Source organism: Calliphora vicina, chromosome 2 (assembly GCF_958450345.1).
Source record: "Calliphora vicina chromosome 2, idCalVici1.1, whole genome shotgun sequence".
Taxonomy (NCBI): domain Eukaryota; kingdom Metazoa; phylum Arthropoda; class Insecta; order Diptera; family Calliphoridae; genus Calliphora; species Calliphora vicina.
In genome coordinates, this window is record NC_088781.1 from 51,530,203 (window position 1) to 51,556,971 (window position 26,769).

At 31.4% G+C, this 26,769-nt stretch overlaps 1 protein-coding gene across 1 annotated transcript in view; it reads right to left on the bottom strand.

Annotated features, from left to right (window-relative positions):
- The window catches only part of LOC135950444 (nucleolin-like), a 178,527-nt gene extending 155,779 nt beyond the window's left edge, over positions 1 to 22,748 (bottom strand). Inside the window, exons 1-2 of the mRNA XM_065499988.1 lie at positions 22,576 to 22,748; positions 10,937 to 11,085 (exon numbers count right to left, since the gene is read on the bottom strand). Coding sequence (XP_065356060.1) covers positions 10,937 to 11,085; positions 22,576 to 22,748 — 322 coding nt within the window. The remainder of the gene's footprint in view (positions 1 to 10,936; positions 11,086 to 22,575) is intronic.
- Between the last annotated feature and the right edge of the window lie 4,021 nt (positions 22,749 to 26,769).

Below are 26,769 nucleotides of genomic sequence, written 5' to 3' on the forward strand. Positions count from 1 at the left end.
AAATAAATTTTTTTAAAATTTACTCTAATATTTATATCATAAATTTATTCTTTTAAAGTTATTAAAAAGTTCTGGAAAAAAACGTGATATTTATAAGAAATGTTTATATAATTAGCACGTACAATGAACTATTATAAGTCTCTTAGGAGTTCTAATTAAATTTAAATAGAAATTTTGGAAAAATATGAAAGAAAGTAATAGACATATCACAGGATACAGGACTCATGAAACACATGAAAAATTAAAAAAAGTGTTTTTTTCTTCATTTATGTTTACATATAAAATATTTTGGTATGACTTAAAAATGCGGGATATTTTCAAATTTGTAGCTTTTATTTTGAAACATTTGTGTCGATTCGGCTCATGGTGTCGATTCGGCTCATTGGCCTGACTTCACATATGATCTATTACGCTTCGGGTTATCGCAATGGATACATTTTTCATTATAAGCAATTATTTAATGCAACAATTATTTGTTTATAGTTCATCAAGCATTATTTCGGATATGCAAAATCGTCTTTCAAGGTCTCTTGGCTTCAATTCGTATGGTATCCAATTTCCCAGCTTTTGAATGAATTCTGCTGCTTGCAAATGTTTTGAAATTATTGCCTGAGTGCGATGCTGTTAGGGTTTTTTTTGGAAAAAATTGTCAAAATTAAGAAAAAAATCCTCAAATTCTTCAAACAAATTTTAAACAAGTAAGAAAATATGGTCGGTCAAGCCCGACCATATAATACCCTACACTAAGTAAAAGAAGAACAAAATTTTTCTTTTAAAATTTCAATAATTTATATTTTCGAGTGATATTCGGAAGTGGGCCTTATATGGGGGCTATGACCAATTATAGACCGATCACCATGGAATTAGGTCGTGTCATTTATGTCTATATGAACGTTTACTATGTTGAATTTTGTGAGTATACCAACATTTTTAAGCGATTTATGCACGTTAAAATGATTTTTGGTAGCGGGTCTATATGAGAGCTATGACTAATTATGGATCGATCGTAACCAAATTTGGTGACATGAACTTTGTATATGGGGCATTTCACGTCAAGTGAACCAAATTTTGAAATCGATGTCTTCCGATCGCGATGAAATTTGCACCAATGTTAGTTCTATTGGATAGTAATTCGGACACCATTTTTCAACAAGATCGGTCAAGAACTCTCTGAGTTATAGGAGGTCAAAATTTGACATTTTGGCCAAACAGGTGTTTTTTTTTATCCATATAACTTATTACCTATTGTTCTTAGCAAAATGTGTCCCAAATAGTTAAGATAGCTATTTATGCAATCTTTCGAAAAAAAAATTAAAAAAATTTAATAAAATATTTTTAATTTTTTTTTTTAAAATCAAAAATATTTTTGACTTTTTTTCAAAATGGGCCCTTTTAATTTTTTTTTTTTATTTTTTTTAAGAAAGCTTAGGTCTTTTCCTAAGCGACCTATATGGTCGCTTAGTGGGATGCGAGTGGGATATCTATCAAAAAAAATATTTTGTAACTCAAGATTTAAAATTTTTGAATTTTTTTGCAAAATCAAAAATTTTGTTGACTTTTTTTAAAAAAATGGACCCATTTTTTAATTTTTTTTTTTTGCTCAGAAGAAAGCTTATGTGTTTTCCTTTAACACCCTTTTTGTCGCTTAGTGGGATGCGAGTGGGATATCTATAAAAAAAATGTTTTGTAACTCAAGACATGCAATTTTTTACTTTTTTTTGAAAAATCAAAAACCTTTTTGACTTTTTTTTTCCAAAATGGACTCTTTTTTTATTATTTTTTTTTTCTCAAAAGAAAGCTTAGGTCTTTTCCTTTAAAACCTTTTTGGTCGCTTAGTGGGATGCGAGTGGGATATCTATCAAAATAAATGTTTTGTAACTCAAGACAAATGTTTTTAAATTGATTTTTTTCATATTTGTGTGTAAGTGTTTCTAAAACCTTAAAAATAAAAACCACAACAACTGACCGATAATAGCCACTGGAGGGGTGAAATATGAGGCCGACCGCTATTAATTTTCCACCCCCAAAATTTGTCTAAGTTTTGTATCTTGCGGCTTTTTTAGTCAATCCTAGAGGTAGTTTTCAGCGCACGTGATTTTAATTGTTAAAATATCAGGTGCCCCAGAAACAAATTTTTGGAATCATGTGGAAATATTTTATGGCCCTTCTCCGAAGTACCAGTTTATTTATTATTTTATGACATTTGACTGTAAGAAGTGGGTGGAGAGGTAGAAGTTGACAGGTAGGTTATTTATATGGTGGTTTATTTTTATTATTATTTGTAACATTTGGTTAAACTAGGTACATTCTGGACCGATCGTAACAAAATTTGTGACATGAATTTTGTATATATAAAACTTATTTGGAGCGAAATTTGTGGAGATACATTTATAAATTAAACATTTATGACCGATAAAGTCCAATTTCGGGAGGACATTTGTATGGGGGCTAGGTGAAATAATGGACCGATTTCAGTAAGTTTCAATAGGCTTCGTCCTTGGGCCGAATAAGTAATATGTACCAAATTTGATCGAATCATCTTCAAAATTGCGCACAAGGTTTAAATGGACAGCCAGCCAGCCATCCAGCCAACCAGACGGACGGACGGAGTCGTTTAATAGACTCAGAAAGTGATCGATCGGTATACTTTATGGTAGGTGTTAGACTAATATTTTTGGGAGTTACAAACATCTGCACAAACGCATAATACCCTCCCCACTATAGTGCTGTAGGTTATAAAAATCGCCAAGACTTAAAATCATGTTGTATTCAGTCTAACACCCATCTTAAAGTATACCGATCGACTTAGAATCACTTTCTGAGTCGATTAAACGATGTCCGTCCATCCGTCCGTCTGGTTGACTGGCTGGCTGGCTGGCTGGCTGTCCATGTAAACCTTGTGCGCAGAGTACAGGTCGCAATTTTGAAGATATTTCGATCAAATTTGGTAAATATTACTTTTTCGGCCAAGGACCAAGCCTATTGAAACTGGCTGAAATCGGTCCATTATTTCACCTAGCCCCCATACAAAGTCCCCTCGAAATTGGACTTTATCGGTCATAAATGTTTAATTTATCTATGTATCTACACAAATTTCACTCCAAATAAGTATTATTTATACAAAATTCATGTCACCAAATTTTCTTACGATCGGTCCATAATTAGTCATAGCTCCCATATAGACCCGCTTCCGAAAATCACTTTAACGTGCATAAATCGCTTAAAAATGTTGGTATACACACAAAATTCAACATAGTTAAATTTAATATAGACATAAATCACACTACCTAATTTCAAGGTGATCGGTCATAGCTAGCATATAAGGCCCACTTCCGAAAATCACTCATGAATATAAATTATTGATATTTTAAAAAAAAAATATTTTTACTCATTTACTTGGTGTAGGGTATTATATGGTCGGGCTTGACCGACCATACTTTCTTACTTGTTTTTGTAAACATTTTGCCATTAAAAAATAAATTAGAAATGTGTACGTAATTGTCATTCTAATGAAACATAAAAACCAGAAATTGCTCAAAAAATATTAGAACAGACCACTAGAACAAGAAATGTAGGAACAGAATTAACATATTTTAATAAATATTAAAATAAAAGCTAATTTTTACTTAAAATATGTCCATATTTACTTGTATATGAGTTTTCATATTCGTAGCATACCGTTTAACGGCAGTTAAAATTTTTTAAAAATTTTATTAAACAAATTTCAGAATTTTTTGATCATCTCATGGGGATTTATTTAGAACATAATAGGGAATTAAAATATGAACAAATATGTCAATACCTCTTATAGTTTTTCCGTGCCTGCGATATAAATTTTGCGATTTTCGAGAAAAACTAATTTTTTGTATATGAGTTTTTATCTTTATACGATACAGTTAACCTATTCGCAGGTATAACCAAAAAAAAATTTTTTTTAACGGCAGTTTCAAAAATCCAATTTCAATTTTTTAAAAATTTTGTTAAACAAATTTCAGAATTTTTTGATCATCACATGGGGATTTATTTAGAACATAATAGGGAATAAAAATGTGAAGAAAATATGTCAATACCTCCTACAGTTTTTCCGAACCTGTGAAATAAATTTTGCGATTTTCGAGAAAACCTAATTTTTTGGAAATATTTTCGCGAATGAGCCCAATTTCCTGTTATTAATTTTAAGTAAAATCTATTCAGAATATTATAGTCCAAGTAATTTGAAATATAGTCTGAAAGTTTTCCTAAAATCGGAAAACGTTAAACCTTAAATCGTGAAGGAATTTCTAATGTGTAGATAGCGAAATGTTATATATTTTTTGGCAGATTTTGATGAAACTTAAGAAAAATATAACATGAAGTCTAGTATCTAGCACACAAATGGAAATTAACCCTTAATGGCACTTGGGGTTAAAATGTCATTCAAATTTTAAAATCACTTAGAGCAAAATTAAGGACTACCCTAGTAATCACCTTGCTATATTTGTAGTCATCCAGAAAATCTTCTTTTATTTAAAATGTTGTCTTTAATAGTTTCTTATTTTCTGTAGAATGCAAGTACTTTATAAAGAATCTTAAAGATTTAAAAGCTAAATATTTAGTAGTAGCAAGTATTACTATAAGTAGTTTTTAACATATTTAAGAAATAACATATGAAATCTGCTGCTAAAGTCGTAGTTTAATGATGTACTTACTTTAAGTAGATTTAAGTACACTTGGATAACAAAATATACAGTTAACCAGTACATCATGTTTTTATGTTATAAACAGAAATAAATTTAAATAAGCTTTAAATGATCCTTGTTAAGAAACAGTAAAATGAAGAAAACATATTTAAAAGAACGAACACTTATTATTTATTTTATTTTTTTAATTCAGTTTTGTTTTTAAAGTTACAAAATTCTGCAGTTATACAAAATATGCTTTAAATTAGTTCATCCCTTTACCACCTACTACACCATCACAGCCAGTGCCCTAACAACAAGTGGCCATAATATTAATTAAAGTAAAATTTCGCAAATGATTGAACAACAAAAACTCTAATTCAATCAATAATATTTGATGATACAAACAAATTGATATTATCAAAAACCAATTTCATGCTTAATAATTCAAAACAAAAAAACCGCTCATAACAATTTTACAATTTTCCAATGAAAATTGCGTTTATTTTTTTTTCTTATATTTTGCAGCCAGTTGTTGTCGTCGCCACCAACAACCAACCGACCAATCAACCAATCATGCAAATAAATTAATAACAAATAAACCCAAAAAACAATTGTTATTAAATAATAATGAAAGCAGGGGAAAAAAAAGAACAAAAATAAATAATAATAAAATAAACAGTTAAATTACAAATAGAAATAACTGAAAATAACGGAAATCATTTGTCGTTATTTGTTCGAAATTGAAACTAAACTGCATAAAATAAATTTATCTTATTAAAAGGAAATATAACAATAGAAAATTGTTTATTGTATGCTTAGCATAAACACACTAATATGCCACAAGCATGCCTGCACAATCAATAGAGATCAATATGTACACACTGTCATGTGTTACCTGCTGTTTTAATGGAGGCAATTGTCTTCTTTATCTCATGACCTGTTGTTACATAAGTTGTAGTTGTCAGATTGCGAAAAAGGGATTCATGTCGAACTTAGTGTAGTAGTAGTTGCCAATAATTTTGCTATTATAAAGTTACCAGAGAAATTGGTACCTCCTACATTACCATGGACCAACAGAATAACAATTTCATTGTGCATATTATGTAGTTCACAAAAATATCAACCAAAATAGAAAATTACTTTCTGTAGTAATAAGTGGAATATAGTTTTCGTGCCGAGATATCCTTCTTAGAGCTAATTGCTTGATCTAAAAATACAATTAAGCTGCCACCAATCACTAGTAAACGGTTACACAGCCCAGCAGTTCTGGATGACTATCCCGAACTAGCGATTTTTTGCTATCATTTAGGGTCACCACTGATTGCATAATTCGCAACGTGAATAGTTATTTTAACATGTGCGTGTCAAAAGGTGAAAGTTAATTGGCCCTTCAATTGATTACAAAGAGACTGCCTAGTAGTTGGTTCAGAGAAGTCAACACATTGGAGTTACATACCGGTTACATAGGGTCAGTTAACTTACCTAACTGGTTATCTGACTAATTTTGTACGAATAAAAGTTTATAAAATTTTTATTATGCGTTTGATAGATTCATTTTTAAAATTTTCTCTATTAAGCGAATAACGAACAAAAAAATATTGTTCGAAAAATGCAGAATTTTTTCAAATTATTAGCTTCTATTTTGAAACAATTGCACAACATAAATATTGTTACGAAATTGTACTTGAATTCAAATAGAACGATTTTAAGGGCTGATTTAAAAGTAGCATAATGGTTTCAAATAACAGTGCTGTAATAGAAAACTGTATCTGTGGGCATTACTAAATAAAAGCTTTCAGTTGACCATTGCTCGTAAGTTGGCAACGCTGTTTGCTGCGACCGTATATTCGAATTCGAATATTCAGTTATAAGACATTGTAGAAATAGAGCTTTCAAGATGGTAATGCAGTGTTATAAATAGTGGCAGAGGTTGCAGTCGTTAGTCAGTTTTTTATCAGAGACGCTATTCAAATAAACATCAACTGAGTGCTTTAAAGTGTGCTGTGTTTTTCAATTGAATTCGTTTACATTATAAAGTGTGCGAATTTATAAACGTGTATAAAAAACACTGAGTGACTATTTAATTCTGTTGTTGTACATTTTAAATAAATAAAGAGTTGTTACAATTTTCAAACTACTAAACGTCTTTTATTTGCAATCAAAAGTATCCGGTTTATTTAAAGGAAATAAACCAAACGTTTTGAAAAGGTTAAAACGTAACAATACATTGAAAGTATTGGCCATAGCTAGTTATGAACTTTTCCCATCTTTCTGAGAGACAAAAGAATTGCTCATATTTTGAGGCCAAAATCTATCAAGCCAATCTCGGATACTCTGTTCCATAGTGCAACAATCGAAACAAGTATTAGTCGGACGCGGCAAGGCCTTTACCATTAGACTGATGAGGAAATACTTCCCAACCACATCTTTCTAAATAGTTGTTAATATGTATTGCAACATGTAGCCAAGCGTTGTCATGATAGAATATTACGGTTTCATGTTCGGCCGCATATTCTGGTAACTTTTCGGCCAATGATCGTTTTAAGCGAATTAGTTGCATTCGGTACAGGTTCCCTGTGAAGGTCTGAACAGATTTTAGCAGTTCTTAATAGATAGCAGCCTTTTGGTCCCACCAAATGCAAATCATTTCCTTAGTGCCATGGATATTTGGCTTTGGTGCCGATTCGGCTGGTTGATCGGGCTTCATATACGATCTCTTCCGCTTCTAGTTATCATAAAGGATTCATTTTTCATCGCAAATAATGATTTGGTGAAAAAATTATTTTCTTTTGTAGCGTTCAAGCATTTCAGACGTACAAAATCGTACTTTAAGGGGTAATCTGGTTTCTTATAATCAAGCTATCCTCCCACTACTAAATGCTTAGTACAATGGGAAATCGAAAAACGCATAAATATGTAAAGAAGTGGCCACTTAAAATCCGTACGGATTAAAGCGAGCATAACTTTTAAATGAAACAACGTTTGTTAACATTTTATACATGAAATTAAAGATAATTTATTAAGCTTTAAAAAAATATAACTGTAGGTTTATGTGTCTTTATTGCGAATATATTTTCTGGCTTTTCTTCTTGTGGCTCCCATTAATAGCTGCACAACTTTTCTTTTCACTTCTACCGTTAATCCATCATATTTAATCCACTTTGTTCTCATCAAAATCTGGTTATTTAATGTACCTACACTCTTTTTCAATTTACGTTTAACAATTGCCCAATATATCTCGATTGGAAAAAGATTTGGGCAATTTGTTTAATTGATGTGTTTTGGTATAACATCAATGTTATTCTCATTATACCACTTCATAGTAGTATTTGAGTAATGACAACTTGTCATTGAGTAATGATAACTTGGCTGAAACTTTGTATCAGATGTGTGATGTCTTATAAATGACAGCAATCGCTTTTCCAAACTCTCTTTTTATATATAATTCTGAAAATTCTTTAAAAACATGTCTGAAAAGCTTGACTCTTCAAACCGCAGCTGCGTATTGCCTGAATTAATATTTTTGTTCAATTTTACGTATTCATATTTAAAGGCCTCACAACCTCGAGCTGCCGAGACGTAAACATTTTGACCTGATATCTGCCGAAAGTCAGATTTTGGCTATCTTTTAACCCGACAAAGTCGGAATTTCTAGATTGTGTCTACACTTTTTAAAACTAAACATAATGACTTGCAATTCATTGTAGAATAATGGTAGATTTGTTGTTAAAAACGTATGTAAATCTTTTTCCATTTTGATAATAGGGGGCGTTGCTATGATTACTATAGTGCGTACGGATTTTAAGTGGCCACTTCTTTAATATTCAATAAAAGGATTGTTCGTTAAGATATGGCAATGAAATTTTTTACTTCGGTACAGCTTTTGATACCAATTGTTAAGATGGAAACTAATATATGAGTTAGGAAAACGAAATCCCTCAATTCTCAAAATAACAAACTAAAAATCCGAAATTTTCGATTTTTTTGGAATTTTGCCAGGATATTGTGAAATTTGGAAATGATACTATCTTTTGTATAGGCCTTAATTTTGGGCAAACCACAACAAATTCTGAGGTCCTGATCCTGAGGGGTCTATCGGGTTCGCCTTCGAAAAGTAAACTCGAATACCCCTCTGCTACCCTAGGGTGGCCCTTAATAAACGAAAGTTGGATTTTGGCCATTCTCACCCCCCAGTTTGGTGAACATTAGTAAAAAAATCATCCTGAAAAAATTTTAGGTAAATCGGTTGGGGTTAAGACGTGCCGCAAGCCCTCTGAAGTTTTGAGATGCATTTACAAGGGGAAAAAATTCATTTTTTTCAGTTTTTGTAAAAATTTTGCCATTAAAAAATTACTTTTGTAATTCAATTTAAAAGAATCGAAATGTGTACGTAATTGTCGTTCTAATGAGACATAAAAAACAGAAATCGGTTAAAAAATTTTAAAGTTATTAAAAATTCGCCAGGCCATTAACGTGTCTCAGGCCACTAGAACAAGAAATGTTGGAACAAAATTAACATATTTTGAGAAATATTAAAATAAAAGCTCATTTTTACTTAAAATATGTCCATATTTACTTGTATATGAGTTTTTGTCTTCGTAGGATACCGTTAACCTATTCTTAGGTATGAACAAAAAAAATTAATTTTTTTAACGGCAGTTTCAAAACTCCATTTTCAAATTTTTAAAAATTTTGTTAAACAAATTTCAGAATTTTTTGATCATCTCATTGGGATTTATTAAGAGTGTAATAGGGAATAAAAATGTGAAAAAATTATGAAAATATCTCTTATAGTTTTTCCGTACCTGCGATTTAAATTTGGAAATTTTCGAGAAAAAACAATTATTTGGCAATTTTTAGGCCAATGAGCTCTATTTTCTTACTCTTATGAATTTTAAGCAAAACTTAATTAGAATATTATAGTCCAGATAATTCTAAATATACTCTGAAACTTTTACTAAAATCAAAAAACGTTAACCCTTAAATCGTGAAGGTCAAAGGTCAAATTTTTCAATATTTGGAATTTCTCTTGGAAAGATTTTGAAATGTTCGAAATGTTGTATATTTTTGGGCCGATTTTGATGAAATTTAACAAAATTTTTTTGTTCATACCTAAGAATAGGTTAACGGTATCCTACGAAGACAAAAACTCATATACAAGTAAATATGGACATATTTTAAGTAAAAATGAGCTTTTATTTTAATATTTCTCAAAATATGTTAATTTTGTTCCTACATTTCATGTTCTAGTGGCCTGAGACACGTTAATGGCCTGGCGAATTTTTAATAACTTTAACATTTTTTGACCGATTTCTGTTTTTTATGTCTCATTAGAACGACAATTACGTACACATTTCGATTCTTTTAAATTAAATTACAAAAGTAATTTTTTAATGGCAAAATTTTTACAAAAACTGAAAAAAATGCATTTTTTCCCCTTGTAAATGCATCTCAAAACTTCAGAGGGCTTGCGGCATGTCTTAACCCCAACCGATTTACCTACAATTTTTTCAGGATGATTTTTTTGCTAATGTTCACCAAACTGGAGGGTGAGAATGGCCAAAATCCAACTTTCGTTTATTAAGGGCCACCCTATGCTACCCCTGTATTCACGCTAAATTTCCTGGGATGTACAAAGTAAGCAATTAACATCTATTTGCACTATAAAGAGCACATACGAGTCAAGTGACCAAAAGATATATAAATTGAAGTCAGTGAAATAATCAGACATTTGTAAATATTATTTTATATAACGTAAACATTAACTACATGTAAAACTGCTGGGAGAGGCTGTCAGTTGATCCGAACCCAAAGACATGGCCGTATTAACAGACTTGCTAGGTTGATGGGTAAACTATACTGGTTTTGTGTGGTTGATATATTCGACCATGCTCAACTAGTTCCCAGAGCTGGAGGGCATAAAAACATACACCGACACATTTGTATACACAAACACATATAACTATAGAAACATTTATAGAAACACACACTCATAAGAACTATAAATTGCAGAAAGGCTGAGCTGTTTTATTGAATTTCAAATTGGCTTAAATAAGTCAATAAATTTGCAACAGCCACGGTGTGATATTTCTGTTAAATATTAAATGGACAGTATAATGGTATACGGGTATTTCTATTTCCAATTATATGATAGTTCATGCTATCACTCGAATACTTTAAAACTTATGTAGAAAAAGCATTGAGGATTAAGAATGTTACAAACATTTATCGATATGTATAAAAGAGTAATGTTACTTACTGTTTCATCACCTTACATCTAAATGCCTTGCGATTGGCAGCACACATCATGTTTCTCACCATGTTGTTGGATGGTGGCTCAGCCTGATCGTGCACCATATAGCATGAGATGAGCAAGATGTTGGATGCTCTTGACTGCCATGCAGCGGTTACTGTATCTCCATCACTTTAATTAGAATGAAGATATTATGATGGTTTTTAACCAGTGTGCAAGATATTTTAGGATGTTTTAGCCTAATCCGCTTATCATCCGAAGCTAAAAGGATTAATGAAACCGTATACGGCCCTATGCTCCTTATAGGAACAACAAGAATTAATATATAAGATATTATTTTACCTGTGCCTTTAATATACAAAAGTTTGTACCCCGCATATCCATGGCTCTTGGACCAACGCGGTGTCCTCATCATTTTCTACAACACACAGAGGGATTTTGGTGTCAAAAAGCCTATTTTTCGACCACTCAATTTCAAAAATCAAATGATTAGTTTTGTAGAGAAATGTTTAAAGATGAAATGCGCACTTATAGTTTTAAGAAAATTTGTAAAATTGAAGTAAAGTCCATGCAAAGGTGTTAAGCAAAATTTTACTTATATTTTCACGAAATTCAGTAGTTTATATATGTATAATTTTCCTTTAAATAATATTCACCTTTAACATACTTGAAAAATATAGCATTTCTCCATAAATAAAAAAAAAATTATGGGGATATTATCAACTGTTAACCGTTATGCCCAAATCTGTAAGCCTCTAAAAATTATTATATTTTTAATTTTCCATGGAAAAAGATGTTGTTTTAATAAAATGAAAGGTTTCGACTAAAAAAAAATTAGTTCTCGGAAGTTTTCGAAACAGGATGAAAACTTTTTTTGTCGAATTATAAACGAAATATCCCAAAAAATTCTTATCTGTGTATGGGTTTCATGGGTGGTGGGCGTGGCCGATTTTATTGAAACCCTAGATTTTTGCTTGGATAGGAAAAAATTTATGCGAAAAAAACTTTTTGGCTTACATGGGCGGTATGCGGGGGATGTGGTCGATTTTAGTAAAATTTAGCATGCGTTCTTCTTTTGTTTCAGAAAATGTATGTACCAAATTTCTAGACTTTTGCTTGGATAGGAAAAACTTTATGTGAAAAAATCTATTTGGATTGTATGGGCAGTGGGCGTTGGGCGTAATCGATTTTGATAAAATTTCATGATTTTCTTAATGTAGTTCATATAATTATCAGTGGAAAATTTCAATACTCTACGACCACTACTTATAATTTTTGCACAAAAATGTATGAAGCCATCCCTCTGTGCAATATGGAAGAGTAGTGCAGCAGATTCTGCTTTAGAATGGTGAAGGATAGCCTTAATCAACTTCACCGTGGTCTGGATCAGAGTCCAGAAGAGCGTCCTCATCCTCCACTTCACGGAATAGATCCCCAACCATACCGAATTTTTATTGGGTCTCCATTTCGTCTTCCAGGTTAATGGGTTCGTCACCTTGATTTTTGTACAGTCCATATCCTGCGGAGCTTCTGGTTTGACATCAGAATTTTCGGGGTCAATATTGACGTCAGATGCGCAGCCTAATACTATCAAATCGGAAGTAAATTCGGCTTTGCTTCTCTTGCTTCAGGACAACGACCACCTTCCTATTTTTAAGAGTCGGTTGGTCTGCATTCCCGCTCGGAAGGTACGCAAGGATCTCCTCAGGGTCATGCGGTTTCGCTGGAATGACTGCGATTGATCTAAGTCTGCGAGGTATCGCACTTACCGGGATCACATCCAGGCCAGGCACACTTCCCCTAATGAGCGCTCAGCTTTATTGCTAAAACTAGCTATTAGCTGACGGATCAACAACCATTTTTAATAGGAGATACCCCTAGTATTGTAAGGTCAAGAATGAATATACCAACCGTTTATCCTTCTAATGTAGGAGAGCAGAGGATTACATGTCTTGAAGAATTAATAAACGATTATAAGTCCTGTATAACTACTTCATTCCACCAAAGCGCTTTGGAATTGCAAGATATCCATGTTGGTCTACATATGTCGAGTAAAATAAAAAATTCTAAATTTCATTTAAATTTTTCTTAATTAGAATTGGAATTATTGAAATTCTCAATTTCATTCGGAATTTTCGGAACATAGAGTATAGACATAGAGCGGAAACTCTCCTGTCAAAGACCTAACTCAGTTGTCAGAAACCTAAGTGGTGAGAATGTATTAGTAGAAAAAACTATATGAAAACAGAAACAACACACGCTAGTTTCCGCTCTATGTTTCTCTATGTTTCGGAATTTCAATTTAAAATTCTCAATTTCATTTTGAATTCTCTCAAATTCAAATCAAATTTCTCAATTTCATTTGGAATTTTCTCAACTTAAAATTAAAATTCTCAATTTCATTTGGATTTTTCTAAGTTTCATACATAGAGTAGACATAGAGCGGAAACTCTCCTGTCAAAGACCTAACTCAGACCTTGTCAGAAACCTAAGTGGTGCGAATGTATTAGTAGAAAAAACTATGTGAAAACAAAAACAACACTCGTATGTGTGATTATTTTGAATAATTTTTTTGTTTGAGTTTTTTCTAGTTTCTCTATGTTTCGGAATTTCAATTTAAAATTCTCAATTTCATTTTGAATTCTCTCCAATTCAAATCAAATTTCTCAATTTCATTTGGAATTTTCTCAACTTAAAATTAAAATTCTCAAGTTTCATACATAGAGTAGACATATAGAGCGGGAACTCTCCTCTCAAAAACCTAACTCAGTTGTCAGAAAACTAATTGATGAGAATGTATTAGTAGAAAAAACTATGTGAAAACAAAAACAACACTCGTATGTGTGATTATTTTGAGTAATTTTTTTGTTTCGGTTTTTTTCTAGTTTCCGCTCTATGATTCTCTATGGTTTTATATTGCAATTCTCAATATTAATTGGAATTTTCTCAATTTGAAGATTGAAATTAGCAATTTCATTTCGAATTCTCTCAATTTCAGTTAAAAATGGTGTAGTGTTTAATATCACGGATTGTTAATATCAAAACTGTTCAAACAGCAAACTCTAAACTCAAATTATTAAAACTAGCATACTTTAAGGGTGTAATTTTGTATAACACTTAAGTGGATGGAATTTTAATTATTTGAATGAATTTTATAATTAAAACTGTATTTTTCTGTTAGTTTCTTAACAGTAATTGCAGAAAATTGAACAGTTCAATATTTATAATTGTAACTTTCTGTAATCTAGAAGAAAATGTTTTAAAGAAATTCAAATTAAATTGAACAAATAAATAACCTTTCCAGTTTCATTAAAAGCAAATTCATTATTCATAATTAAACATATAAATATTAAAATAACTGAATATAATTGGAATTCAATTTAAAAAGGATTCAAGTTCCTGGAAATATTCTTATTAAATGTTCAAGTATTGCACTTTACTTAGAACTACTATCACTGTACCATTCTATCTGCTCGTTGCACAAATTAAACAAAACAAAAATTTCAAAGCTATTTCCGCCAGTAAATATTTCGCTATAATGGCATCATGATTCATAAAATGGCAGCAGTAGCATAGTCTTCTAGAATCATTTTTCTTCATTACACTCTCAAGAAATTTGCAAACTGAAAACAAAAATTCACAGAAGAATTTGTTTATAGCAAGAAACAAAATAAAAAAAAACTCTCGTAAAATGAAAGACAAGAAATTGAATAGAATTTTCACATCATTTTGCATGTGGCAAACAAAGCAACGGAAAAGACTAAACAAAAATACAACATGCCACAGCATCAAAATTGAAAGGTATGCTAGCTGCAGCAACAGCTGCATATTGTAATAATTTGTGGAAAATTTGTATAGAGAGTTTGTACACGAATAATAGGGAATTGTTCGTTTGTCTATTTTTTTCACAATTTTGAAAACAAAAGAATTTCCAGGAACAATATTTTTGCCAAAAATTCCAAAAAGATGCTCTAAATTATACTTGGTTAGTATAGACCAATTAATGGTAAATTTGGGTATGCTGCCCCTTTCCACTATTAAGAAATTCTTGGGAAAATTGTTTATCAAAGTTGTAGTTTTTTTTTCTAGGAAATGATTTTTGACATTAAGTTTTGCAAAAACAATAGAAACAGTTTTTGCTAGGGTCTTAGATTTTAAGTTGGCAGGCATTTGACATGCTAAAACTTAACAAGGAACATTTTGCTGGAACAGGGATTTAAAAGATGTTTAACAGGAAAGCAACAATCAGGTAACTGTTGAACTGAATAACAGGTTGTCTGCTATGCTTAATTTTTTCGATTTTTCAGCAAAAACAATACACAAAATTTAAACAAAAACATTTATAAATTTAAAAAGGAAACAAGTAATTGTTTCCACAAAGAATTTTGTTTTACAAAATCTGCTCACTTTTTGAGTGCACAGAGAACATTGAAATGACAGATCTATCCCAATATATTGTTTAATTAATATTTGTAAAGAAAAACTCGATGCGCTAATGGTGAATGTGCTCCATCGGATTAAACGTGCGAGAGATGATTTGTTTGGTTCAGAAATTATGACTTTGAAACGGAATACAATTGGAGTTATTACACCCTGAAGATTATTGTCAAACTCAACAACAGCTTGCAAAATCATTTGGAGCTACTCAAACAGTAATTTCAAATCGTTTCTAAATAGCATGATTCATCCAAAAGCAGGGAATTTGAGTTCCACACGAATAGAAGCTGAGAGACCTTGAAAGTCGATTTTGATGCATGAACGCTATAAGAGAAAATTGCACATTTTTGCATCGAATAATTACTTGCGATGAGGCGAAGCGTAAGAGATTGTATATGAAGCTCAGCCAACCAGCCGAGTCGACACCAAAGCCAAATATTCATGGCGCTGAAATAATGTTCTGTATTTGATGGGAGAAAAAGGGTCATATCTTTTATGATCCTCTGAAATCTGATCAGACCATCACAGGGAACCTGTGCCGAACGCAACTGATTCGTTGGCTAAAATAATGTTCTGTAGTTGATGTACCGAACGCAACTGATTCGTTTGAAGACAGCATTAGTCGAAAAACGTCCAGAATACCAGAAAGATTAAAAAAGGTCATAGCTTACAATGTGCAATACATAGCAATAAAATTTGATCATGATTTCTGGCATATGGTCACCGCTGTAGTTCTTGACGAATCATATTCTGGACGTTCAATTTTGGGCCGACTCTTTCTAGCATTTTTAGTCGTATTTCACGAATAACACGAAAATTTTTACCTTCCAAGGAGTCAGTTGTTGCTGGTTTATCAGCATGAACCACTGACTTCACGTGGCCCAACAGTAAATAATCGTGAGGTGTCAAATCGAACTGTCTTGGATTCCAGTAGACAGGGCCATTTCTCGAAACCAAGTTAAGGCCAAATTTTGATTACAATAAGTCAAACTTTTTTTTTGGAAATATTTCGGTATCTCGGGAACTATTAAAGATATTATTACGAAATTGCACATGGTGGGAGCTAAGGTATTTTAGAGTTGATGTACGTTTGTTAAGCTTGCTAGCGCTAATGGAGACCAGTGCACAGCCCCTCAAAGATGGTTACCTTGGGTCTGAAATTTAAAAAAATACAGTTTTAATCCGAATGAGCTGAAATTTTAAATATAAATATTCCCTGAGAAGATCTACATAAAATATACTTATCTACATGTGAAAGCCACCTCTATTAGCTAAAGAGAAATTCAGGTTTATGGATTTATTTTTTTTAATTTAACTTGATATTTTCATGTTTTTTTTTAGATATGAAGGACCTACAACAAAAAATGCTAAATTGGCGATAAAATTCTAAATAAAATAAAAAACTGCCTAACAGATATCTCGTATCTATAAAAAGTTATACGCAAGCAAATTTGGAACATGTAAAAAGGCCAGTATTTTTTACTTTTTATACCATCCACCACCATAAGTGGTAAATGAGGGTATATATAAGTTTCTCATTCCGTGTGTAACATTGAAAAATATTCATCTGAGACCCAATATATATATATATTATTGATCCTTATGAAATTCTAAGTCGATTGAGCCATGTCCGTCTGTGCAAACAAACTTAGTAGAATTGCAAGAAAAATGTTTATTATTGTCCTAAGCAGTTTGGTATTGAAAATCAGCTACATCGGTACAGTGGATCCAAAGTTATGAATTAAAATGTGGGACGACCTCAAACAAATATTGATAATTTTCACATATTTTTGGTAATTTTTCTAAATATATTGCTGCTAATATCATAAAATTTTGCACTTGGTACTTTTATGATAAAAGGAGTAACTCTGGTGAAAATTCTAAGAATCGGTTCAAGTTTTCTCCTAGCCCCCATACAAATTTCTTCCCGAAATATGGTTCTATGGTCTGTATGTGCCTACAGAGTAGGAATATCCTTAGAAAATTCAGCAAAAATAAGTTTCGTGGAAAAAAAAATTATATTACAAAACTTTTCGTGGATCGGCTCATATTTGACGATAGCCCCCATATAAAGTACACTTCCGAAAATCACTTAAATAAGTATAAATGTCTTATAAATGTCGCTATCAAGTAGAAATTCGTCACAAATAATCCCCATATATACCATAATCGTTGTACCTAATTCTATGAAGATCGGCCTATAATTGGTTATAGCTCCCATATAAGGACCACTTCCGAAAAACACAATAACCTACATAAATATCTAAAAAACATCAATATCAAAACAAAACTTCACAGATTCGTAATTTATATTTAGAAATCATACTACAGGATTTTGTGAATATCGGTCTATATTTAACCGTAGCTCCCATATAAGGTCCACTCCCGAAAATCACTAAAATCCTCATAAATTTCTTACAAATACAGTTATCAGGTTGAAATTCGTAACAAATTTATTCAATATATACAAAAATCGATGTACCAAATTTTATGATGATAGGCCCATAATTGGTCATACCCTCCATATAAGAACTACTTCAGGAAAGCACATTACCCTGCACAAATATCCATAAAAATCTATACTCAACCAAAATTTTACACCGATCAGTAATTTGTATCCAAGAATCGTACTACAAGATTTTTTAAATAGTGGTCCATAATTCGGCATAGCTCCCATATAAGGTTCACTCTTGAAATTCTACAAAAATAGCCCTTAAATACTTAGGACCATAATAGGTCATAGCATCCATATATTAAAACAAAATAGTACACAGATCAGTAATTTGTATTCAAAAATCATAATACTGAATTTTGTGAATATTGGTCCATAATTGGTCACAGCTCTCACATAAAAACATAATAATCAGGTAAAAATATTTTATTACAATCGAATCATAATAGGTCATAGCTCCCACATAAGTCCCACAACCAAATATTTTGAAATTTGCCTAAATATATTTGTATACCCTTTTTATACCCTTCAGCTTCGTGAGAAGGGTATATATAAGTTTGTCATTCCGTTTGTAATTTCTACATTTTTCATTTCCGACCCTATAAAGTATATATATTCTGGATCCTTATAGATAGCGGAGTCGATTAAGCCATGTCCGTCTGTCTGTCTGTCTGTCTGTCTGTCTGTCTGTCTGTCTGTCTGTCTGTCTGTCTGTCTGTCTGTCTGTCTGTCTGTCTGTCCGTCTGTCTGTCTGTCTGTCTGTTGAAATCAATTTTCTGAAGGCCCCAGATATCTCCGGGATCCAAATCTTCAACAATTCTGTCAGACATACTTTCGAGAATTTTGCTATTTAAAATCAGCAAAATCCGTCCATAAATAACGGAGATATGAGCAAAAATCCGAGACAACCTCTGAAAATTTCATCAAAAAACACAATGTATTGCATGCTTTGACAAAAAAACAACAAAACGTATGGTTGGATGTGCAAGCTATGCGTATTTTGTTTTTTTTTGTGTTTTGTTTCTTTTGGCGTTGTTGTTGTTTTTTATACAACTAACCGTTTGTTTGGTTGTGTGGATGTGCAAGCTTTGCGTATTTTGTTTTTTTTTGTGTTTTGTTTCTTTTGGCGTTGTTGTTGTTTTTTATACAATTAAACGTATGTTTGGATGTGTGTTGGATTTTTTGACAAAAAATCAACAAATCGTATGTTTGAATGTGCATGCTTTGCGTATTTTGTTTTTCTTTTGTGTTTTGTTTCTTTTGGCGTTGTTGTTGTTTTTTATACAATTAAACGTATGTTTGGATGTGTGTTGGTTTCATTGCCTTGCGTATTTTGTTTTTGTTTTTTCTTTTGGTGTTCTGTTTCGTTTGGCGTTGTTGTTGTTTTTTGTGTTCTTGATAAATTTAGGATGCTGTACGCTGAAAGTGGGCAATGTACATACATACCTATATACTTATTATAAAAAATAATAATGCATCCACAACAAAGGTGAAGGGTATATAAGATTCGGCATAGCCGAATATAGCACTCTTACTTGTTTATAATCTGTTTCTTCACTTGAGGTTAAAAGGGAAAAATGTTGATCCAAACGTATTAACTAATTATTAAGTATATAAATTGTTAAATTGCATACGTTCTAATAGGAATTTCAGTTATAAATTGCTGAATTAGATACAATTTTTTGTACATTTGAAATAAAATATCTACTGCGTAAACTAGTCTTTCTAACGATTGTTATATTATTTCAGTTGTTATACCATCATATTTAGGTGGAGGGTATTTAAGATTCGGCACGGCCGAATATAGTACTCTTACTTGTTTATACTCTGTTTCTTCACTTGATATTAAAAGGGAAAAATGTTGATCCAAAAGTATTAACTAATTATTAAATATATAAATTGTTAAATTCCATACGTTTTAATAGGAATTTCAGTTATAAATTGCTGAATTAGATACATTTTTTTGTGCATTTGAAATAAAATATCTTCTGCATAAACTAGTCTTTCTAACAATTGTTATATTATTTCAGTTGTTATACCATCATATTTAGGTGGAGGGTATTTAAGATTCGGCACGGCCGAATTTAGTACTCTTACTTGTTTTTATAAAAAATTCCATAGAATAAAATTTTCTTCGGGAGTATATACAATTTTTATATGAGCCAGAAAGAGAACTTAATGCAGAAGGGTATAAAATAAAACTTGGCTCACTTAAGCGGACATAGTACCCCCCAGACCTATCCAAAATTGGCCAATTTTAAAAATAAATTTTAACCCTGCATGCCCAATCATATTTTATATGCGTTATGACTAATGTTAGTTGATTCGACTAACATGTGCGAAACATCGATTCTGTGGAACCGGTGGTACGCCTACTTCCTAAAAAATACTGAAAACATAAAATACTATACCTTTTTATATATAAAAATGAAAAACCTTTATGTTTGCTTTGGTTTTTGATTTATTTGTTTTTTTTTTTTTTAATTTTCAACTAAATAATCAACTAACGATAAGTGGTACAAATCTTATATCTATTAATTATTATTAAATAAGTCCAGCCAGTGCCGGACGAAAAATTTTGTATTCGTGGTTGTTTTGGTTAAATTGCCATTCTTCCTTCTAGATTAGGTCTGCTGTGTCCCTCCTTCTTAAGCGAGTGTGGCCACGGTTTACTAATATGTTGCGGGCCAATGGGTTTGGGTGAATTTCAAGCTTTTTTAAATATTTTTCTGCATTCTTCGTGATCTCAGTTTTTACAAGGGGCACGTTTAGATCTTTGTGTATATTCGCATTTTTTTGTATACCAGGGGGCAACTGTGATTATTCTTAGAAACTTGTTTTGGCGTCTTTGGATCTTTTCTACATTTGACGCTGAGGCCGTGCCCCATAACTGTATGCCATAACACCATATCGGTTTTATGATCATGTTATAAAGTAGAAGTTTGCAATCTAAACTAAGCGTAGAGTTTCTGCCAATAAGCCAATTAATTTGAATACGACTTATTTGACTTATTTGAATACTAAGATACTAATTTTGTATTCCCGAACAAGACTAAACTGGCAACTCGCTTTATTTTGATTTTCTTGCGAAAACAATAAAGCAAGTTGTTTTTATTTTTTGGTTTTTTTTACTCACTTACACACTACAGTTTTTGTCGGCAAGAAACCAACCAATTGTAGTAAGGAAATGTAAGAAAAGATACATCACGGTTTAATGTTGGTGTTTTGTTTAAGCTTTGATATTTTTACAAATAAAGCTTGAGTGTCTGTAATTCTCAAACACTCTATAGTTTTATTTGTATAATATCTTTAGTTTTTCTAAAGCCTTTTGGGAAAAGGTTTCCTGATGATCTGGCCTAAGCAACCAGTGAAATGCGCATAGGAACTAGCTTATCCCCCAACAATAAATTTCAGTGAATTTATCAAATTAAAAATTGGGAATTTAACATAAAACAATTTTACTAAAAGATTTCAATTTCATTTGAGTCAACTTTGCATCTATATGACTTTTCCTTGTAAGGCGACGATCGAGATGTATTCCGAGGTATTTCACTTCCGATTGTTGAATTATTGTTTGGTTATTGATATGAATAGGGGGCATGATTCTTTACGCAATGTAAATGTTATGTGTGTACATTTTTGCTCGTTGACTTTAATTTTCCATTGATTTAACCATTTTTCTAATTCATATATGTGATTTTGTAAGTAACGAGACGCTTCTTGAGGGTTTTCATGAATGCTTAGATCAGCAAATGTTGATGTATGAGTGCGATTGTTAGTTGGCATATCAGACGAATATATCACATATAACAAAAGGTCCCAGGATACTGCCTTGGGGGACTCCAGCTTCAATGGGTTGTGCAGTACTTAATAAGTTTCCCTCTTTAACCTTAAATGTGGGACCAGTTAAGTAGCTTTCCAACAGCTTAAGTGTGTTTGCGGGTAAATTTTGACCCAGTTTGTATATTAATCCAGCATGCCATACCTTATCAAACGCTTGAGAGATGTTGATGAAGAGTGCAGAACAGTATTTCTTTTCTTCAAACGCTTTTCTCACCATATTTACAAGTCTATGGGTTCGTTCGATAGTACTGTGTTTTCTTCTAAATCCAAATTGATGATTCGGAATACAATTGTTTTCAGTTAACATCGGGTACAACTTGCTCATAAGTATTTTCTCAAATAGCTTTGATATATTAGACAATAAGCTGATGGGTCTGTATGATTCCACCTTTATGTGATCTTTTCCCGGCTTGGGTAGCTCCATAAGCATCTTGTTGCTGATCTTGTCCATACCATTCGTTTTCTTGGGCTTTAAATCAACAATAGCATTTTCGATCTCTCGAATCTCAAAGCGTAGGGGTACGGCTGCTCCAAAATTGGGTACAACAGGTGGCAACTCAATTGCTTTGTTTGATGTGTTCGGTGAAAATATTTTTTTTAAATGATTAACAAACTGATTCCCTTGTTTATTTGTAATGTAATAACTTGTTGTCTTTCTTCAGTTTTAGCAATATCACTTAGAGTTTTTAAAAAATTAAAAAAATAAAATAAACTTAAAAGGCTTCCTGTGATTATAAAATTAAGGTAATACATTAAGTAATTAAAATCGAAACAAAGTTGTACTTCAATGTTTTTGCACAAAAGGCGCAAAGCTCAAATTAGTGTTCGCCACATATATTTTTGCGCATTTTTTGCATACAGTCTTCTGGTAAGGACAGAATGCGCAAATGTTTCTTTTGTTAATTTTTTTGGAGTTGTATTTTCAATACTCGTCTCCTGAGCAGAACTGTGGTTCTTCATCACTATCTTCTAAATGGTGATCACTGCTTTCATAATTGTCACTGTCCACTACATCTTCCAAAGAACTTTTTTTAGATAAACGTGGCGCATATTCGCTCTCGGAGGCACTAAAATCTTCTTCATCATCATCTTTAAATTTCATCATCAGATATTCTAGTTGCAGTCATTTTGTAAAGCAAAAAAAAAAATGCCAATAATACCAATGTTATTCGTTATGACTACGCTGTTTTTACAAACATATAGATACTACTTAAAAAAGTTACCCAACAAGTCAGTACTGATCGTCAGTAGAAGCACAACTGAATCAGATCTCTCAACGTAAAAAATTAAAACGATACAGAAAGAAAAAAAAGTTGCGACGGGAAAAATCAATAATGTTAGTCGAAACGACTAACAGTGGGCATGAAGGGTTAAGTTTGAGTAAAAAATTCTAAAAAGGAAAACCACAGATCCACGAAAGAGCTCCATATTTGTATAGCCCTATAACATTTTTAAACACTTGCAAAGTCATTTTACTATCACAAGGTAAATAAAATTACAGTAGGCACTTTTCTAAAAAAGTTTTTGGAATACATTTTCCACGTTTTAGCAATTTCGGCATTTGAAAATAAAACAATGTCAAAAGTTATAATGCCATGATTTTACCAAAATATAAATCTTCAAGTCCAAAGGTTTTCACCAATGTCAAATACTTATATAAAAAGCCTTTGTTTACTCCTCAGAAGTTCCACAAACCTTGCTCCCTTTTACAAATTTTTATGTTTTTTCATTCGGATCATAAATGGATTTTTGGCAATTTTTTTTTTAAAATTTGAGACCCGAGGTGGCCAACTTTGAGAGGCTACGCACTTTTGTTTCCCTAGACAGGAAACTGAACAAACGTAAATCAACTCGAAAACACCTCAGCGCCAACCATGTCAAATTTCGTAACAATAGTTCTTCAATAGTTCCTGAGATAACGAATTATTTAAAAAAAACTTTCTAAACCACTGTGCGATGGCGGAGCTGGACAATCATACAAATATGAAATCACTTAAAAGATTTAAATAATTTTATTTTAATAAAAATACAGATTAAAGATACACAGAGCACATCCCCTTTAAAGTGTTTACGTTAAAGCAATTTAAATCGAAAAATAATTTAAACTAAAGTGCTGGCAACCAAGTACTCATAACATTCTGAGCCTTCTTCTAATATTGCAATTATGAAAACCTAAAATTTTGCAAATTTTTGCAGCAGGTGTTAGTTTTTATACATTTTTTTCTCTTGTACTATCAAATTGCTTTAGAGCATAACATTTTTTTTGCCGGCATTTCATAGCTTTCATTAGAATAAAAACGTAAAACTGGCAAAACAAATTTTATTATACGTATGTAGTTACAGTGTTCATCCAAAAAATAAGTGACGCAATATTTCTGACACAAAACATTGACGACAACAAAAGTTTAGACTACAAATACTAACTAAACACAATGCAGCTCGTTATTTTTTTTTTTTTATTTTGCATCTTTTTTGTTCCTACCACTACTGTGTCACCACTTCGGGTGCAACCATGTGCAACCAAGGGTGAATATGTGTTGTGTTGCAACATTACAAAATATTATTTACTGTTTGTGCAAGTATATGTCATTTTTGCATTCTCACTAACAGTTTTAGAGTTTTGCAAAAAGAACAAAAAATAAAAATAAACAAAAGTCAAACCAAACAAATCCAACAACAAAAAAGATCCCCTTTAGTAGTGTTCTTTTTTTTATTTTTTTTGTTACAAGCCAGACAAAGTATTGTGCAACAATACAAAATTATATTTACATAAAAGTTTTTTGGTCAAAAAACGCCCTGCAAAAAAAAAAATTAAATAAAACTGCAAAACTATTGTTTTTTTTAGTTTTAGTTTTTTTTTTTTGTTAGCAGTCTTCAGTTGTGAATAAATATTTTTGACTAATTGTCAAAAGGAACTGGGTGATGGTATTCATGTTTACGGGACCGTTGTTTAATTATAATGGTAACAAAAACAGCAACAAATATGGTCATAAAGAAAAATACATCACTCAGTACTGGTAATAATGTTGCATTTTTTGTACTAAGTGAATACAACAATGGAACCTTTTAGTAAGTAAATTTTACTGTATTTATTTTATAAAAGCACGAAAGAATGCGAAATAGTAAGCACATTTGTAGTATGTATCACGTGTATTAGAAACTGAAAAATTTAAATTCAGGGAAAATTTAATGTATCAGACAAATGTACATTAGGTGTCCCAAATATTTTTTTTATTTTCATGGGTTTTGAAACATATTATTATTATACATATGGGCAATTCCACGAGAATCGCTACCACGACTGAGAAAACAAAAACCCTTGAAACTTTTTTTCAAGATGATTTCAATAGAAGAAAATAATAAAATGTTACTATACGAAAGTATTTAGATCATATTACAACATTTTAAAGACAAAAATAATAGTTTAAACTGATTGGCCCATAATCATAGTCAAACACTAAAGTCGGTTCTTTTTAAAAACAACTTTAAATTAAAAACCCGCTTTATATTATTTCCCAACTATAGTCAAAATTAAAGTATGTTTTAAATTGAACCGACTTTAACATTTCTCAAATGTAGAAAATGTTTTCATACAATATACAACAAAATAAAGACAAGTGGCACCGCTGAACAGCTGACATAGAAAATTAAAACAAAAACCAAAAAAGGTAAACAATAAAAGTAACCGGGACAACTAAAAAAAAAAAGTTTTTTGTGGTGGAAAAATGGAAACGATAAGATTAATATCATATTCAGAACATTTTGTTATTAATTTTATTGATAACTGTTCAATAATTGCAAAATCTCTGCCAAATTCTTGTAACTTAATTTTTTTACTTTTTGCAGAACTTTTTTACATGGCGAAGAACAGCTGATGCTGTTGTTAAATGAGTTAATAACAGCTTCAGCTTGTTTTATAATTACAGTCGACTTTAAAGTCAAAAATATACTTTAACTTGTCTAAGGTACACTCTTAAGTAAAAATGACTTTATTTCTATTAGAATATACTTTATTTCTGACTATGATTATGGGCCATTATATTTAATTTTTTAATGTTTTAGGTTTGTTTTATGCTAAAATTGCGGCGAAAACTAGGCTCCCAATTAGCTTGTAGTATGAAATGAATTTGACTCTGATTGTTTTGGTATTGTCAAATTGTTTATTGAAACCGAATGTACATATATTTTCTATTCATTTTTTTAGTTTTTTATAAGAGTACGGTATGTCACGTACGATATTAAATTTTATTTATTATAAAATTATCGAAAGATTGTTTATATTTAAATATGACGGATTGTAAAGGAAAAATATTTCGTTTAGTGTAAGAAATTAAATTAACGCCTCTCACGATTCGAATGTTTTCGCATATTTCTACATGTACCTCAAAATGAATTCCGTTTTATGTCACGTACTATATACCCTTATTCGGGTTTGTCGGCCTTTTTTTTGAGTTTTCTTCATAACTTAGTCAAAAACACCGATTTTCTTTACTTTTGAGGAAACATTTTATAAGAAGAATGTCCAAGCTCTATTTTTGTGTGCAAAAACTATTAGTTCTTGAACTGAATTGGCTCATGGCTGTAAATAATGTTAAAATTTTTATGAAAATTAAAAAACCTAACAATTCAGTTTGGAAAATCAATTAATTCTTAATAATTTATTGAGAATAATTTTTGAATTTGTTTTTACCGTTCCAGAGTTATATAAGGAATACGAAAACTTTTATGTACACAAAATGATTTTTATACACTACACCACCATAGTGTAATCAAACTACAGGTCGCAATTTCAATGATAAAATTTGGTACAAGCTTTTCTATTGCCACATGGACAAAGCCTATTGAATTTGGTTGGCTTCGGTCCTTTATTTCTACCAGCCTCCAAACGATTGCGCTATCTAATTAAGAAAAGCTCTCAAAAATATCTTAGTTATAAAGATATCTAAACCATATTGAGCACAAATAAGTTTTATATAAGCTAAACTCGATCTTATCAAATTTTGTGACGATCGGTCAATAATTAGTCATAGCTCCCATATAAGGTCTACTTCCGAAAATCACTTTAACTAGCATAAATCTCTTAAAAATGTTCGTAGTCATATTCAATACAAATAAATTATATA